This window comes from Phoca vitulina, unplaced genomic scaffold, assembly GCF_004348235.1.
Source record: "Phoca vitulina isolate PV1807 unplaced genomic scaffold, GSC_HSeal_1.0 scaffold29, whole genome shotgun sequence".
NCBI lineage: Eukaryota > Metazoa > Chordata > Mammalia > Carnivora > Phocidae > Phoca > Phoca vitulina.
In genome coordinates, this window is record NW_022589732.1 from 14706134 (window position 1) to 14721602 (window position 15469).

The 15469-nt window shown below is 37.2% G+C and overlaps 2 protein-coding genes across 4 annotated transcripts in view; both read left to right on the forward strand.

Annotated features, from left to right (window-relative positions):
- Positions 1-15469, forward strand: part of ADK (adenosine kinase) — a 506764-nt gene that overhangs the window by 73166 nt on the left and 418129 nt on the right. The window lies entirely within an intron of this gene.
- LOC116644248 (heterogeneous nuclear ribonucleoprotein A1-like) lies at positions 11291-14308 on the forward strand. Its single transcript, XM_032423650.1, has one exon. It carries the CDS (start codon positions 11828-11830, stop codon positions 12788-12790), a length of 963 nt encoding a protein of 320 aa, XP_032279541.1. The 5' UTR covers positions 11291-11827; the 3' UTR covers positions 12791-14308.

Genomic DNA, 15469 nt, shown 5'->3' on the forward strand with positions numbered 1-15469 from the left:
GACTGACCGAGCCACCCAGATACCCCTAGTTTTTATCTTCTAAACAGTTACCTTTTCAGTCTTTAAAGATAACTAACCCATCTCCCATTAGTCTTTGGAAGAAATCTGGAGTGAACTTCTTTATATTATTATTGGCTACTTTTAAGTCCAGGTCATTTTGAATTTGGTTTAACTTAACGTGTCACATGTATAGTAGTAGTGCTTTCCAATGTTAACTGTATTACTTAAAGTTTTCTTAATGTTAACTTAAAAAATTAGCCTCATCTTGTTAATACTCGTGAAATTATGAGTTTTATACATTTGATTATAGAACTATTAAAAGAAAAAATGTTTGCCCCTCAGTATTGTCTTGAGTACTAGTTGACATCATGTGCTTCCTGATGCGATGCACAGAGAAAGACAGAATATCACATGTGTAGTGCCTACAAAAATGCATGAATCTGATTGTGAGGGAGACATCAGACCCAAATTCAACAAAACAGCTGGCCTTTATTCTTGAAAAGAGTCACTGTTGTGAAAGATAAAGACTGAGAAACTTTTCTAGGTTGAGAGAAATCAAAGAAACGTAACAAGTAAATGTAATACGTGATCCTGCATTGTATCCTGGGAGGGAAGGAGGGGTATTTTAAAGTACATTGTTGGAACACTTGGCAAAATTGTGTACGGGTTGTAGATTATAGTACTGTAGCAGTGTTAAATATCCTGAATTAACAAATGTACTGTGGTTATGAAAGACAGTAGTCTTATTTTTAGAACATAACACACAGATACTTGGGGGTAAAGAGTGTTGATGTCTGCAGTGTACTCAAATGGTTCAGCAATAACTATGAGTAATAATAGTAATATTTAGTGAGAGATAAGTCAAACCGTATTATAATGTTAAGTAAATTTAGGTGATGAGTATACAGGAGTTAGTACAATTTTTGCATTTTTTTGATAAGCTAGAAATTATTTCAAAATAGGAAATTAAAAAAAAAATAGTCTCGGGGCGCCTGGGTGGCTCAGTCGTTAAGCGTCTGCCTTCGGCTCAGGTCATGATCCCAGGGTCCTGGGATCGAGCCCCGCATCGGGCTCCCTGCTCAGCGGGAAGCCTGCTTCTCCCTCTCCCGCTCCCCCTGCCTGTGTTCCCTCTCTCGCTGTGTCTCTCTCTGTCAAATAAATAAATAAAATCTTTAAAGAAGAAATTGTCTCAAGTATCACCAGTGGTGCACATACTATACTCTGGGAATCACTTGGTCATATGGATCAGTAGTGGCTATAGTGTAAAACATTTTTATTTTTTTTAAAGATTTATTTATTAGAGAGAGAGAGAACAGGCACGAGCAAGGGGAGGGGCAGAGGGAAAGAGAATCCACAAGCAGGCTCCCCGCTGAGTGCAGAGCCCAACTCTCGGCTTTATCCCAGGACCCTGAGATTGTGACCTGAGCCGAAACCAGTAGTAACCAAGAGTTGGTTACTTAACTGACTGAGCCACCCAGGCGCCCCACCCCTACTCATCTTTTAAGGCTTAACTCAGATATTAATTCTTTCTGGTAGCTTTCTCTATTGTACACTCTTCTGTACTCTGGGATTAGTTTGGTGCAAACCATCAGGCAGACCAGAATTAAAATCCTGGTTTTGATAATGACTAGTTGTGAGACTTTGGGTTAGTTACTTATTCCTTTAAAATATTTCTTCACCTAAATTATGAGAATGATGACACTTAACCTTATAGAATTATTGTGGGGATTAAGTAATATACATATAGAGAATTCCATGATGCCTGGCATGTGAATAACTACTTCTACTTTTATTTATTTTTTGCTTACCTTCCTTCAGACTCAGTACTTTGAGCACAAGGTTCATCTTTGTATCCTCAGTGCCTGACCCCTAGTAGAAATTTAGTAAATATTTGTGAATACTTAAAGACTATTTTAGTCTGCAGAGTATCTATGATGTTTTCAATTCATATGTTTATTCATGTATTTTACCATTAAGTGGGTTTATTTACAGTAATTTTGGTTGTTTGGGTTTTACTACAAGGTTGATGATTAATGAAACAGTTTTGTTTTCCAAGTTTTGTCTTCATGAATATAATCAAATTTAACAGCAGGCTCCTTATGAAAATCAGAATCCTTAGTTAAGTGCTTCTCTCATTATTCCTTAAATATCATCAACCTAAGTTTCCTTAGTAGAGAGCAAACAAGTTTCTGTTTTTTCTCTAACGTTTGGATTGACTTTGTATATAAGTACCTCTAATTCTAGTAGGCAGCTGGTGTTGGTGATTAAGTTTGGAATAATTTGTGTGACTGCCCCCTTAGTCTGGATTCTGAGAGAATTTTTTTAAATGTCTATTTTAGGTTATTTTAATTAGAATTTTTTTCTCTTTTAAAATATGTGGTAGATGAGAGCATAAACTTTTCCAGAACTAATTCTCTCCAAAGTTGGCTAATTCTCTCCAAAGTTGGGAGATGTTTATACTATTTGTGCCTTTGGTTATATAAGTAACAGATACCCAAAACAAAATGACTTAATCTATAAACGGAAAATTTTATTATTTAACACAATAAATCTGGAGGTAAAGGTTGGTTAATTCAGTGCTTCAGGAACATCATCAGGAAGCCCTTTCTTTCTGGATATAATTTTCAGCCTCTTCCTCAGTTTCATCCTTAGCAACCCAGCAGGACAACTTTAAAAGGAAACAAAATTATTTACTGTCTCTAAACCAGGGAAGGTAGAAAAATACATTCAGAAGAATGGTATACAGTATAAACTGCTGCTTTGGTTCATGCTTTATATTTGAAAAGAGATGCTGTATATTTTTAGGGGATCACGATGGGGAAGCTAATCACATTTCTACTGCCTCCTGAAAACATCATTATGGTATAGTTTTTTGGGGGGGGAGTTTAAAGTCTTAGTACTTTTGGAGATTTTATTTTAGGCTACTATAAATTGTTACTCAGTAACTTGTTTAGAATTATTTTACTGAGTCACTTAACAAAGGTAGGATTAGATCTTCTCCATAATATAAGAATATTAACTCCTGCGCACAGAGTATGTATAGATTAGCCATTGATGAAAGGAACAACTGAGTTCAGTCCATCTTGAAGAAAGAATAAAAGTAGAATTGAATCATCTCTGGAAAAAGCAAGATGGCCTGTCATCCTAGTACTTACTATATGTAAGAATGTTTAATATTAGTAGGTAATTGTATAATTAAAATATTCTAATTTAGGGATCTTCTAATCAGTTTGTAATAGCCAAACTACCAAAGTTCCATTTATCTTGCATGTGAAGAACTTTTTAAGTAGAAAGCTCTGCCTTAACTTTCATAATGTTTATATATATTTATGCTTTTCATTTCTCTGCAAAGCTTTTCTTGTTAATGTGAAACTTGGAAAATAATAGTAATAATTTGCAGTTCCTTAAAGATTATAGTAGTATCTAATTTTACAATATTCCTGAGACATTGGTAATTTTCAGCCTCTCTTCAAGACTTTCATATTACTTTTAACTGTCATTGTTATCATTTGCATGTTTCTTATTTCCCTTGTTGATTCTAATTATGCCCTCAGGAGTTAGCATAGTATAAATTTATTATTTAATGTTTTTATTTGAGTATAGTTGACATACAATATTATATTAGTTTCAGGTGTACAGCATAGTGATTGGATAACTATATGTTTTCCTATACTCATCATAAGTGTAGCTACCATCTGTCACCATATAACCTTATTACAGTACCATTGAATAAATTCCCTATGCTGTACCTTTTTTTAATTAAAAAATTTTTTTAATTTTAGTTTATTTATTTATTTTTTTTATGAGAGAGAGAGAGCATGAGAGGGGGGAGGGTCAGAGGGAGAAGCAGACTCCCTGCTGAGCAGGGAGCCAGATGAGGGACTCAATCCTGGGTCTCTAGCATCATGACCTGAGCCTAAGGCAGTTGCTTAACCAACTGAGCTACCCAGGTGCCCTATGCTGTACCTTTTATTCCCATGACTTATTTATTCCATAACTGGAAGCCTGTAAGCATATTATAAATTTATTATGTTTTCTATAGGACATCTCATCAGATATTTGAAGGTGATTAAACATTTTTTAGGGGTAGAAACTGTCATTTGTGTTTCCAGGACTCAGTTGGCCATTATATTTGTTGATTGACTTGATTGAGAACTTAATGTGTATCAATGTTTCATTGTCTTCCATTAATTTGTATAATGGAGGGAATCTTTTGTTGTTCTTAGATTTGTGGTCTGTAAAAGTTACTCTAAAGTTACATATATGTTTCCATAATCATTTTACTTGGGCCTGCATAAATCAAGTATTTTTTTTAAAACTGTAATAAATTAACCTTGTAAACCCATTGTTAGTAACTTGGAAAAACGAATATTGTATGAGATGAAGCACTTCTTTTTATTGCTAATTTCAGGTTACACTGGGAAACCCCTATGTGAAAGTGTAGGTCTATTACCTGTCTTTGTTCTGTCTGGAGTGATTTATTGATACTGTAAAACAAAGTTTATCAGTAAGACTGTAAGTTTCTGTTGGATTCTGGGGATCTTGCCCTTGACTTTGATACTGGTATTGTTGGCAGCATTACCATCGTTATTAGTCATCATCCCCTGATGTCCGCATTTGTATGGCAGAATAAATAAAGCCATTATACAGGTGTAATTCCAGGATGACTTAGCATGCAGCTTTCTGTCAATCTGTTGGACTTTCATTTAGAAAAAATTTTTTTAAAGACTTTGGGTTTTATGATTCTATGTCTCTCTGCTTATGGCCTTTTTATGTACAATTTTTTTTTGGTGGTAAAGTTGTGTTTTATCACGAATGATTGATTAAAATGAATGATTCCATTTCCCATCCACAAAATTATTCATAAGGTATTAATGTTTTAGGTTATGCCATTCTTCTCTTATAGCAGTAATGAAAATGTCCCTCAGGTTCTTAAATGTTCTCAGCTTTAGAAAACATTTAGTATCATTCCTTTAATTTTAGTACTGAATAAGCTGAGGCATAGAAATCATAATTGGCAAGGAAAAGACCATTACTGGGTTTTCTGTTTAGTCCATTGTTCTTTGCATTTTACCAAATCGTAGTCATTTTCCCAATATATGCATTATGGAAACGTTGCATTTTGAATTGATGCCCTTTCAGAAAAGCAGCAGATTTGTTCTTTATTTTCACACTGTGGATTTTTAGTTTGAATACAGGTTACCTAGTTACCCCGTTATTAAGTATTCTATCCTTTATTGTCATGACCTCTCTTGAAGTAATAGTAATGTTTCCTCATATGAAGAATAGGGTACTAGAAATTTAACGTACTTGTTCAAGGTCACAGTGTATGTGTTGAATCAAGAGTACTCAAATCAGTTGTAGCTCTTTGGCTCTTTTGTCACCCTTTGTATTGTTAATATAACATAATTCATGTGAATCATCTAACTAGTTCTCAAGTGTGGGGACACACAAATATGTACATTATTTATATTTGGCCTATTATAATTTTTGTAAATTGAAAATCTGATCTTGTTTCTTCCAGGTTTAAAACCTTTTAATGACTTCTCTGCATAATGAAACCTAAAGAACTTTCTTTGCTTTTTAATCTCTAGTTCTGGCATCTTTTTGCAGTTCATTGAACACGTCCCTCTTGTCTACGTATTTGTACATGTATTTGTCCCTCTAAAAACCTCCTCCTTGTAGGTCTCTCACCACTCCAAATCCTTTTCAAGATTCAGATCTTTATCTGGAAAACTTTAATCTCTGTTAAAAAAAAAAATTTATCTGAGTAAGTTTAAAGATCAACTTGCCTTTATTTGATGATTTATGAATCTGGCAGCATCCCATCTCATGAAGACTGGCTGGATCCAAGGACCAGCCAAGAGGGTCCATGGGTTCATGGAGGATAGAAATTAAACACAAGCCGAGAGGAAGTGAGAGCAGAATTTATTGAAGACATAGAGGGTAGATACAGACAGAGTATCAGGAAGACTCAGAAAAGAAAGAAGAGTGAGTCTTGTCTTTGCTTGGGACCTGGAGTTTTTATTGAGGATGGTAGTCTGGTGCCTCTTATCTTCTCAGTAATCCAGGAACAGAGAAGTGTTTAGGTGTCCTCCATAAATCACTTATGCCCTGGAGTCAGGGTCTTGATGAGTCAGTGGTCTTGGAAAGTTCATGATGACCCCGCCTGGTCACTCCTTAGATGTTATGTAGTGTGTTGGAAGACTCCAAAGAAATTATTAAATCCTTTATCTCTACAAGGAGGACATACATTATCTCTTCTATAAGATGTGTGTAAAGCAAGGGTGTAGGTCCTAGCAAAAATAGAAGCAGGAAAATGAGCGGGGATGGGGGGATGCAGTTTTTCATGGGGTGCCTTAGTTTCCCTATCTCATATCTGGCAATAGAAAGGAGCCCCATTGAGCTGCAGGAAAGGAAGGGTTTTTTAAAGCAGACAGGGAATGGAAAGAAGGAAATTATTAGCAAAGAATCCTGATCAGCACTACAAAGTAATCCACTGATAGACCCTTTCTATTCCCCTTAGAAGTGTTGCTGGATTGTGGAGTGCAACACCCGAGAAAGAATTCTTGACATGTTGTATGGTGCAACTTAGTAAGTTTATTTAAGTAGCACAGGAACAGGACCCATGGGCAGAAGGGGTCCACTTTTGCTGTATGAAGCTGGCGGTTTGCACTTTTGCTGTATGAAGCTGGTAATTATATGCTTAGTGCTCAAGGGGGAGGGAACGTGCAAGGAGTATTAGATCATAGATGTTTTCTTCGAATTTCTACTTATAAAATTACTTTTGCAAGATCTCTCTGGTGCTTAGCATTCAGTTCGATATTAACTATTGGTGAAATATACAGGCATTCATGAGACCCTTTAAGAATGTAGCAGCCCTGGGACGCCTGGGTGGCTCAGTCGTTAAGCGTCTGCCTCCAGCTCAGGTCATGATCCCAGTGTCCTGGGATCAAGCCCCGCATCAGGCTCCCTGCTCAGCGGGAAGCCTGCTTCTCCCTCTGCCACTCCTGCTTGTGTTCCTGCTCTCGCTGTCTCTCTATCAAATAAATAAATAAAAACCTTAAAAAAAAAAAAGAAAAAGAATGTAGCAGCCTTTTAAGAATGGGTATCTAGCTGGCTCAGCTGGTGGAGTGTGGGACTCTTGATCTCTGGGTTGTGAGTTTGATCTCCACGTTGGGTGTAGAGATTACTTAAAAATAAAATCTTAAATGTAGCAGCCAGCACATATTTGATCCTTATTGAAATTATGCAGGCTGTAGGTCAGCCTTCTGGGCTAAAGGTGAACATTTTCCTGCTTCTATCCTTCATCGTTTCCCCCCTGACCAATTTTTGGTCCTTAAATCTTTAAGGTTGTTGAAGGGCAAAAGGCTCATCTTCTGTAACTTCTTCAAGCTGACAGGGGTCATAGAAATGTTCCTACCTATGGACTGAAATTGGTTACTATCTGTCTCTACAAGTAACCACCATGGAAGGCCATTGCTATAGAATTCAGCGTGGACATTGGGGTGAATTTGTTTTGAGTAGTAAGGATCATCTGTTGGCTGGATGAAGGAGTCAGAAACTGCTTGCATGTATCTTGATAATAGAACAAAACGAAAGTGACAACACTTTAGGATTAATATAATAAAAATAAGAAGTGTGATAGGAAGACTCTTTAAGGTACACCATAGTCTACCTCCCAATTAAAAACTAATCATTCGGAGAACTAAGAGTTAGACATTGCCTTAATTTGCATGTGTATGAGCTAAAAATTTGGATTACATTAGCAGAGTCATCTGGGATACATATACAACATTTAGTCTTAATATTAGCATAATAACTTCCTTCCTGATTTGCAGTCAGGATATCAAGGGCCATTAGGTTTTGGAGTGCCACTTTTCAAATTTGTGGGTGACTTCATGTTGGGTTTCGTTAAAGGTGGCTTCTGTATGCTTGGCTAACGCTTCTGTTTGTAATTTTTACATCAAGAGAGGTGGCTCCCAGGACAAGGAATAAAACCATTAAGAAGCTTTCTTTACCTCATGTCTAGCCTTAGCACTATCCTAATTATGAGGAATTGCTGGCAAGTAGAAGATGACTTGTCTTGAGGAGATTAGGGCATCCTCATGTGGATTCTCCAATCTAATTAAAAGGAAAGTAGGGCACCACTAAGCACCTGGGTGTCTTAGTCTGTTAAGCATCTGTCTGTTGATGTTGGCTCAGGTCATGATCTCAGGGTCCTGGGATGGAGCTGTGTTGGGTTCCACACTCAGTGGGGAGTTTGCTTGAGGGCTCTCTCTCTCTCTCTCTGCCCCTCCCCCTGCTCGCACACTCGCTCTCTTTCTCTCCTTCTCTCTTTAAAAATAAATAAATAAATCTTTTTAAAAAAAGGAAAGTGGGGCTATCAATTTTCTGTACAAGTTCATAGCTAATCCCATGGAGTTGGGTACGCTCTGACTTTTAAGGAGCAGTTTTGTTATCCCAGCCACATAGAGTCTATCAAGGCGATGGTTAAGTTACACAGTTGTTGGGGAGTCCACGAAATAGAATGGGTTTCAGCAGCTGCTTGGGAATATTCCTTAGAGTCCCCATCCTGAAGCACACTAACCAGACAATTGGCTCCAATTATCATAGCCATTAATCTGGGAAACAAATGATGGCGAAAACCCCACATACAACAAGAGTCAGACAACATTCATCCAGTCCTGTCAAGATATGTTTCAGATCTGGCACACAAAAGAAGAAGCAAAGAAAGAGAAGACAAGTGACTCAGGAAAAGCAGAGAGACTCATGTACAGGATGTTGGCAGCAGCCTGTTTACCAGAGAGACAAAGGGAGGGTGCACATAGCGAACAGGAGAGAACACAGGTGAGGGTGTAGATTAACAGTAGAAGGGCTTGAGGCACTGAGCTGATGGTGGGTTGAGGGGTAGAGGGTAAGGAGAGGGGTGTCCTTAGGCCCCCTAGAGGACTATAGGACAGATCAGTGTTTTGGTACAGGGCCATAAAGGCCTGACCTTATGAGATTTTGGTCCATTTTCCTTGACGCTTACAAAAAAAAGTCTAATTGCTAAATAGTATTGAAGCTTAAGAACCCATTAATGGACCTTTTTTTTAAAATCATCCTCTACACTACATCAAAAACTAATGATGTAACATATGGTGATTAACATAACATAATAATAAAAAAATAAATAAAAAAAAATAAAATCAGCCTCCAGAGACTATTGAGGCCAGGCATTATTATAGAAGAAGATGAGGCACTTCTTTAAATCCCGTTGTCCAAATTGATTTCAGTATGTTAGGAGACAACCAAAGGAAATCCTTTGGGATTGAGGAAGTTGATCCCATAGTCAATTCATACAAAATGAGGAGAGTACATTAACTACCTAGGAGTCCATTACCAAAATCCCCCTTGGCTTTGAATGGCATCCCATCAGGAATATTGCCAAAGGTTCCTGGGGTTCACAGTGGTGGGAGGCATTTTTCTTTCTTGACTGGTTTGGTACCTTTGTACTACCTAAGAAGGGATGTTGACATCCCTTTGCTTCCCCATTGCATTCTAGACTACAACAGATGCTGGTAAATGGACTGAATCGCTGCAGAGATTGGGGCTGCCTCTTTCCATTTTGGGTGAGCCAATATATTTGGCAACCAATAATAATACCATTTGAAAGCCTCTGGATATAGTATTAGAAATAAAGTATGGAACCCCTATCTAAACCAAGCAACTTGTCGTGAGCTCAATCCATGATCCAGTCCCAAGGGAAGGTCCCCCATCAAGTGAGTTCCCCAACTGCGTAATAGCTCTTATCTCTTTCAGGAAGTACACGGTCAGACATAACTTGGATTTTATGCTCATTGAGGATCACACCTGGTTATTTAGGAGGAAACCTTACACGGGAGTCTTGGGATTGGTGGCCATCCTAACGACAAATGTTGCTGTCCTATGCCTGACAAGAATATATGCATTAAAAGAACAGGGAAAATTAGGAGAGTCTGATTTCTGAGCCCAATGCCATTATGACCAAGGTATTAGTATCAAGCTGGGTGGCAGTGGACCATCCCTGCCCATAGTGTAGCCACCATGGGCAAGAGGCTCTCTCCTGAACACTTGAATAAGACATGTTCTGAAGACATGTGCTGAAGGGTCATACTATTCAGGACATCTCTGAAGAAGGAAAAAGAACAGGGACGAAACAAAGACTGGGGTAAAGATGACTTACCAAGTCGCATCGAGGCTCTTGAATTTGTTCCGTACTCCCCGTACAGGGCCACCAAAAATGTTGTGGGATCTGGGAGCGCAACAGCCAAGAAAGAATTCTTGAGACATTTTACAGTGCAGCTTAGTAAGTTTATTTAAGTAGCGTGGGGGCGGAAAGGGCTGCACTTGCCCTCTATGAAGCTGGTGGTTATATGCTCAGTGCTCGAGGGGGGAGGGGACATGCAGGGAGCATTAGATCATAAATATCTTTTTCGAGTTTCTACTTGTAAGACTACTTCTGCAAGATTTCTCTGGTGCTTATCGTTCATTTCGGTATTAACTATTGGTGAAATATACAGGCAGTCACGAGACCCTTTAAGAATGTAGCAACCAGCACTTACTTGATCCTTATCGAAATTATGCAAGCTATAGGTCAGCCTTCTGGGTTAAAGGTGAACATTTTATGGTAACTTCAAAACTTAGCTGCTTCTTCCAGAAAGCTCCCTCTTTACCTCTAATAAATTCGCTTCTGTTTTACTACAATTTGTCTGTGTTATCTGTATTAGACTGAACTCCTTGAGGCCTGTGACTATTTCATATCCAGTTCTGCTTGTCCGTAGTACATAGATCGGCTTATTTAATGCTGTTGAAGCTAACTGAATGTCTGTAGCTTATGGAATGAGTATTACTTGAATTGGAAGCTAAATTTTAAGAAAGGGATGCTTCAGGAATTTTAGGAAAATGAAGTTAGTTTTAAAGCATTAATCAATTTTTAAATCATTAATCCAAAATGTTGAGATTTTTTTATAGAAGGACTGTTAGATAATTTAAAATGATTCTGATTTCTTTGTATTGAATGTTCTGGGAAAATATGGAAAAGATTTTGATCCATAACTTAATCCTTTTAAAAATAGAGTTAATTATTAGAACATTCTAGAACATTACTTTATTCCCATGCTGATGTCCTCTTACCACCTTATTTATTTATTGTCAGGTAAGGGAGAGAAAGGGGAGGAGTAGGGAGGAGGAGAGGGAGAGTTGGGAAAAGGGGAAGGAAGAGGGGTAGTAGTAGTGTGTGTGTGTGTGTGTGGGGGGGGTTATTTTATTCTTCTATGTGCAGACTTTTATTTTAATCTCTCTGCTTTTTAATATGGATACATAGCTCTTGTCTCCAGTATTCTCTGAGTTCTTTGGCGATTCTGCAAATAAACTTACTTGCTTCTTATTTCTTCCTTCCCTTCCTCCTTCTCTGGTGTTCTTGTTCAGCCATTAGTATTTCTGTTACTTTAAGGACTTCAATATATTATGGATATTTTTCACCAAAAATACTGTTCTTAAGAGTTTATTGTCACTTTAGTGCAAGGAACAGAGATAAACTTTAAATCTTCTGTGTTGAAGCAGAAGTTAATAATGGTCAGCATATGTTTAGTGTAAAAGTTGTATAAATTGAGATGTTCAGTTCCTTTACATTAGAAAACAACAGTATAATTAAAATGGGGAAGAATTGGTGCATCTGGAAGGTGCTCAGAGAGTGGGAAAAACAGCACCTACATTGTAAGCTCCATAAGAGAATGGGTTTGGCCTTTCTTCCCGTGGATGCCGCCGAGTAAGCATTGTTAAAGTCTCCCCTCCCACCACCGTTATGTGTAAGTCAGAGTCTCCCAAAGAGCCTGAACAGTTGCGGAAGCTCTTCATCAGAGGTTTGAGCTTTGAAACAACCGATGAGAGTCTGAGGAGCCATTTTGAGCAATGGGGAACACGTACGGACTGTGTGGTAATGAGAGATCCAAACACCAAGCGCTCCAGAGGCTTTGGGTTTGTCACATATGCCACTGTGGAGGAGGTGGATGCAGCCATGAACACAAGGCCACACAAGGTGGATGGAAGAGTTGTGGAACCAAAGAGGGCTGTCTTAAGAGAAGATTCTCAAAGACCTGGTGCCCACTTAACTGTGAAAAAGATTTTTGTTGGTGGCATTAAAGAAGACACTGAAGAACATCATCTAAGAGATTATTTTGAACAGTATGGGAAAATTGAAGTGATCGAGATCATGACTGACCGAGGCAGTGGCAAAAAGAGAGGTTTTGCTTTTGTAACATTTGATGACCATGACTCTGTAGACAAGATTGTCATTCAGAAATACCATACTGTGAATGGCCACAACTGTGAAGTAAGGAAAGCCCTATCTAAGCAAGAGATGGCTAGTGCTTCATCCAGCCAAAGAGGTCGAAGTGGTTCTGGAAACTTTGGTGGTGGTCGTGGAGGTGGTTTTGGTGGGAATGACAGCTTTGGTCGTGGAGGGAACTTCCATGGTCGAGGTGGCTTTGGTGGCAGTCGAGGTGGTGGTGGATATGGTGGCAGTGGGGATGGCTGTAACGGATTTGGTAATGATGGAAGCAACTTTGGGGGTGGCGGAAGCTATAATGATTTTGGCAATTACAACAACCAATCCTCAAATTTTGGACCCATGAAAGGAGGAAATTTTGGAGGCAGAAGCTCTGGCCCCTATGGTGGTGGAGGCCAATACTTTGCCAAACCACGAAACCAAGGTGGCTGTGGCGGTTCCAGCAGCAGCAGGAGCTACGGCAGTGGCAGAAGGTTTTAATTACTGCCAGGAGACAAGGCTTAGCAGGAGAGGAGAGACAGAGAAGAGACGGGGAAGCTACAGGTTACAACAGATTTATGAACTCAGCCAAGCACAGTGGTGGCAGGGCCTCGCTGCTACAAAGAAGACATGTTTTAGACAATACTCATGTGTATGGGCAAAAAACTCGAGGACTGCATTTGTGACTAATTGTATAACAGGTTATTTTAGTTTCTGTTCTGTGGAAAGTGTAAAGCATTCCAACAAAGGGTTTTAATGTAGATTTTTTTTTTTTTTTGCACCCGTGCTGTTGATTGCTAAATGTAATAGTCTGATCATGACGCTGAGTAAATGTGTCTTTAAAAAAAAGAGAGAATGGGTTTGTATCTTTTATGTGTTTGTATTTGCTCTCCATTGTATACACAGTGCCGAGCGTAGTGTAAGGTAATGTGTGGTTATCCAGTAGTTACTAGAAAGAAATATTTTGTAATTTTTATCATTGTAGATAAAAGTGCATCTAAGAAGTATGTTGCCTTTTTGTTTGGCTTAGTATTTTGATCCTGCTTTCCTTCTCCATTTCACCTTGGAAGAAAGCCTGATATGAAAATTATCAAAATAAAAACCTTTCTTCTGATTTTGTCTTCTGTTTGTTTTTACTTTCCGTAGTTGTTACGTGTTTATTTGGCTCACTAAAATTGGGAGTTAATTTATGTTTTGACCATTATCCAATACATTGTTAGTACACAGAAAGCTTTTATTTTTAATAAACCTTGAGATCAGTCTTACTAATTTCAGCTGATAATTTAGACACACACCTAAAAAAAAAAATTTAAAGTAAGTGTAAGTAATAGACCATACTATCTTTTGTGAAGATTATTATGTTCACATCTCATTCTTTTCATTGAATAGTATAGATGTATTGTATGAAAAATAGAAATTATTTTTGTATTGAATATGAACACTTCTTTTTTAAGCCGAGACCACAGGGTTAAGTTCTGAGGAGATTTTATCCTTAATGGCATCACATAAGCAGTTAACTTCTTAATAAATAAGAAACAATCCTGCAACCTTGGTTCAATTTTAAAGTATACTTTTGGTTGCTAATTAAGCTACTTTTCACCATTAATTCATAGTACTTTAAAAGGATTCCCTATTAGGCAGTTTTTTCAAAGAACTATTAATAGGGTAAATGTAGACAATTATTTTAAAACTAAGGTGATACCCACCAGATGGTGCTATTTTGCCTGTTTTGTTTGTGCAAATACAGAGGATAAATGAATACAGAACTTTTTAAAAAGTGTATGGAAGATCTGATATTTTTAGGGCATATTTTGGGGATAGAGGAGCTCAGTGGAAAGTATTCAAACATAAACTTATATTCAGTACTGAATTTTATCTTAAAGGTAGAAGCTATTGCTAGAGTTACATGCCAGAGAAACTTCTATTTAGTCTAAAATTAAGTAGTAGATATTCTTAAGGTTGACATAGGTAAATCCTATTAACTGTCATAATTCCATAGGCATGAAAAATAAAATTATTTAAAAGGACTTGTATATTACCAAAATTTATGTTTTAGTTTTCTTTACATTTTCAAGTAAATAATATTACTATATGAGTTACATAATTATTTACAAATTAAGGGAAACATTTTATTATTTTATGTAATCTTGAAATTTTCCAAATAAAAGAAAAATTAGGCTTGAATTCATTATTTTTACAAAAGAAAAGGATGACTCTTCTAAATTAATTTGTATATTAGGAAGAAAGTACTATGTCGTATACTGTTCATTTAGATGCTACAGTTGAATGACTATCCATTATAGTTAAAAATGGCAAGCTAATGAAATATACTTCTCAGTGAAGTACGAAGGATTCAGCCACTAATCCTAGGATTTTAGTTTACTTAGTTTTTCTGGTCTTATTATCACTTCTGTTTTTGTGTCTGGCTATGAGATTGAAGCATGAAAGTATGTAGGTGCTATTGTAACTATTTGCCAAAGTCATTGTTGTTATCCCCACAATGATTTTATTGGAATGTGTGAAATTAGAGATTGAAGTTGCTTCTATTTCTTAAATTTGATTTTTTTCTCTGGAAAAGTACATGTGTTACTTTGAATTCAGTGAATAAAACATACAACTATAGGCTAGTAAATATAGATGGATTTTCTTATATTCCTAAACTTTGTGAATAGTTTAATCATAATTATGTTAACATCATCTCATAATACTTTTAAGATTATGAACCACCATACTGCTTTATCTTACAACATGTCTTTTTTTTCTTTTACTTTGTCTTGATTTTTGGAATCCTTCAGATCTCTCCTGTAAGAGTATAAAGTTCTTCCTGCTTTAGTTTCCCTTATTCCACTTAGGACAGTGCTTTATATATAGCAGATGATCTGTATATATTTATTACATAAGGAGTAATTTTGGGGGCACCTGGCTGGCTTAGTTGGTAGAGCATATGACTTGATCTTGGGGTCATCAGTTTGAGCCCCACATTGGGTACAGTAAATAAATAAATAAAAAAATTTTAAAAAAGAGTAACTTTGTTATGCCAAGTATTAGGACTATTGTAATACAAGGGAAATTATGTAGATAGGTTTTCCTCCTTGTGGGAATTTCCATAGTAACAAATAGTATTCTATATTCTGTTGTTTTTATCTTATACTTCCTTTCTAAGATGGCTTTTTATAGTTG

Excerpts from the sequence above, each read along its gene's own strand:
- LOC116644248 (XM_032423650.1), top strand. The coding sequence starts at position 11,828 with ATGTGTAAGTCAGAGTCTCCCAAAGAGCCTGAACAGTTGCGGAAGCTC.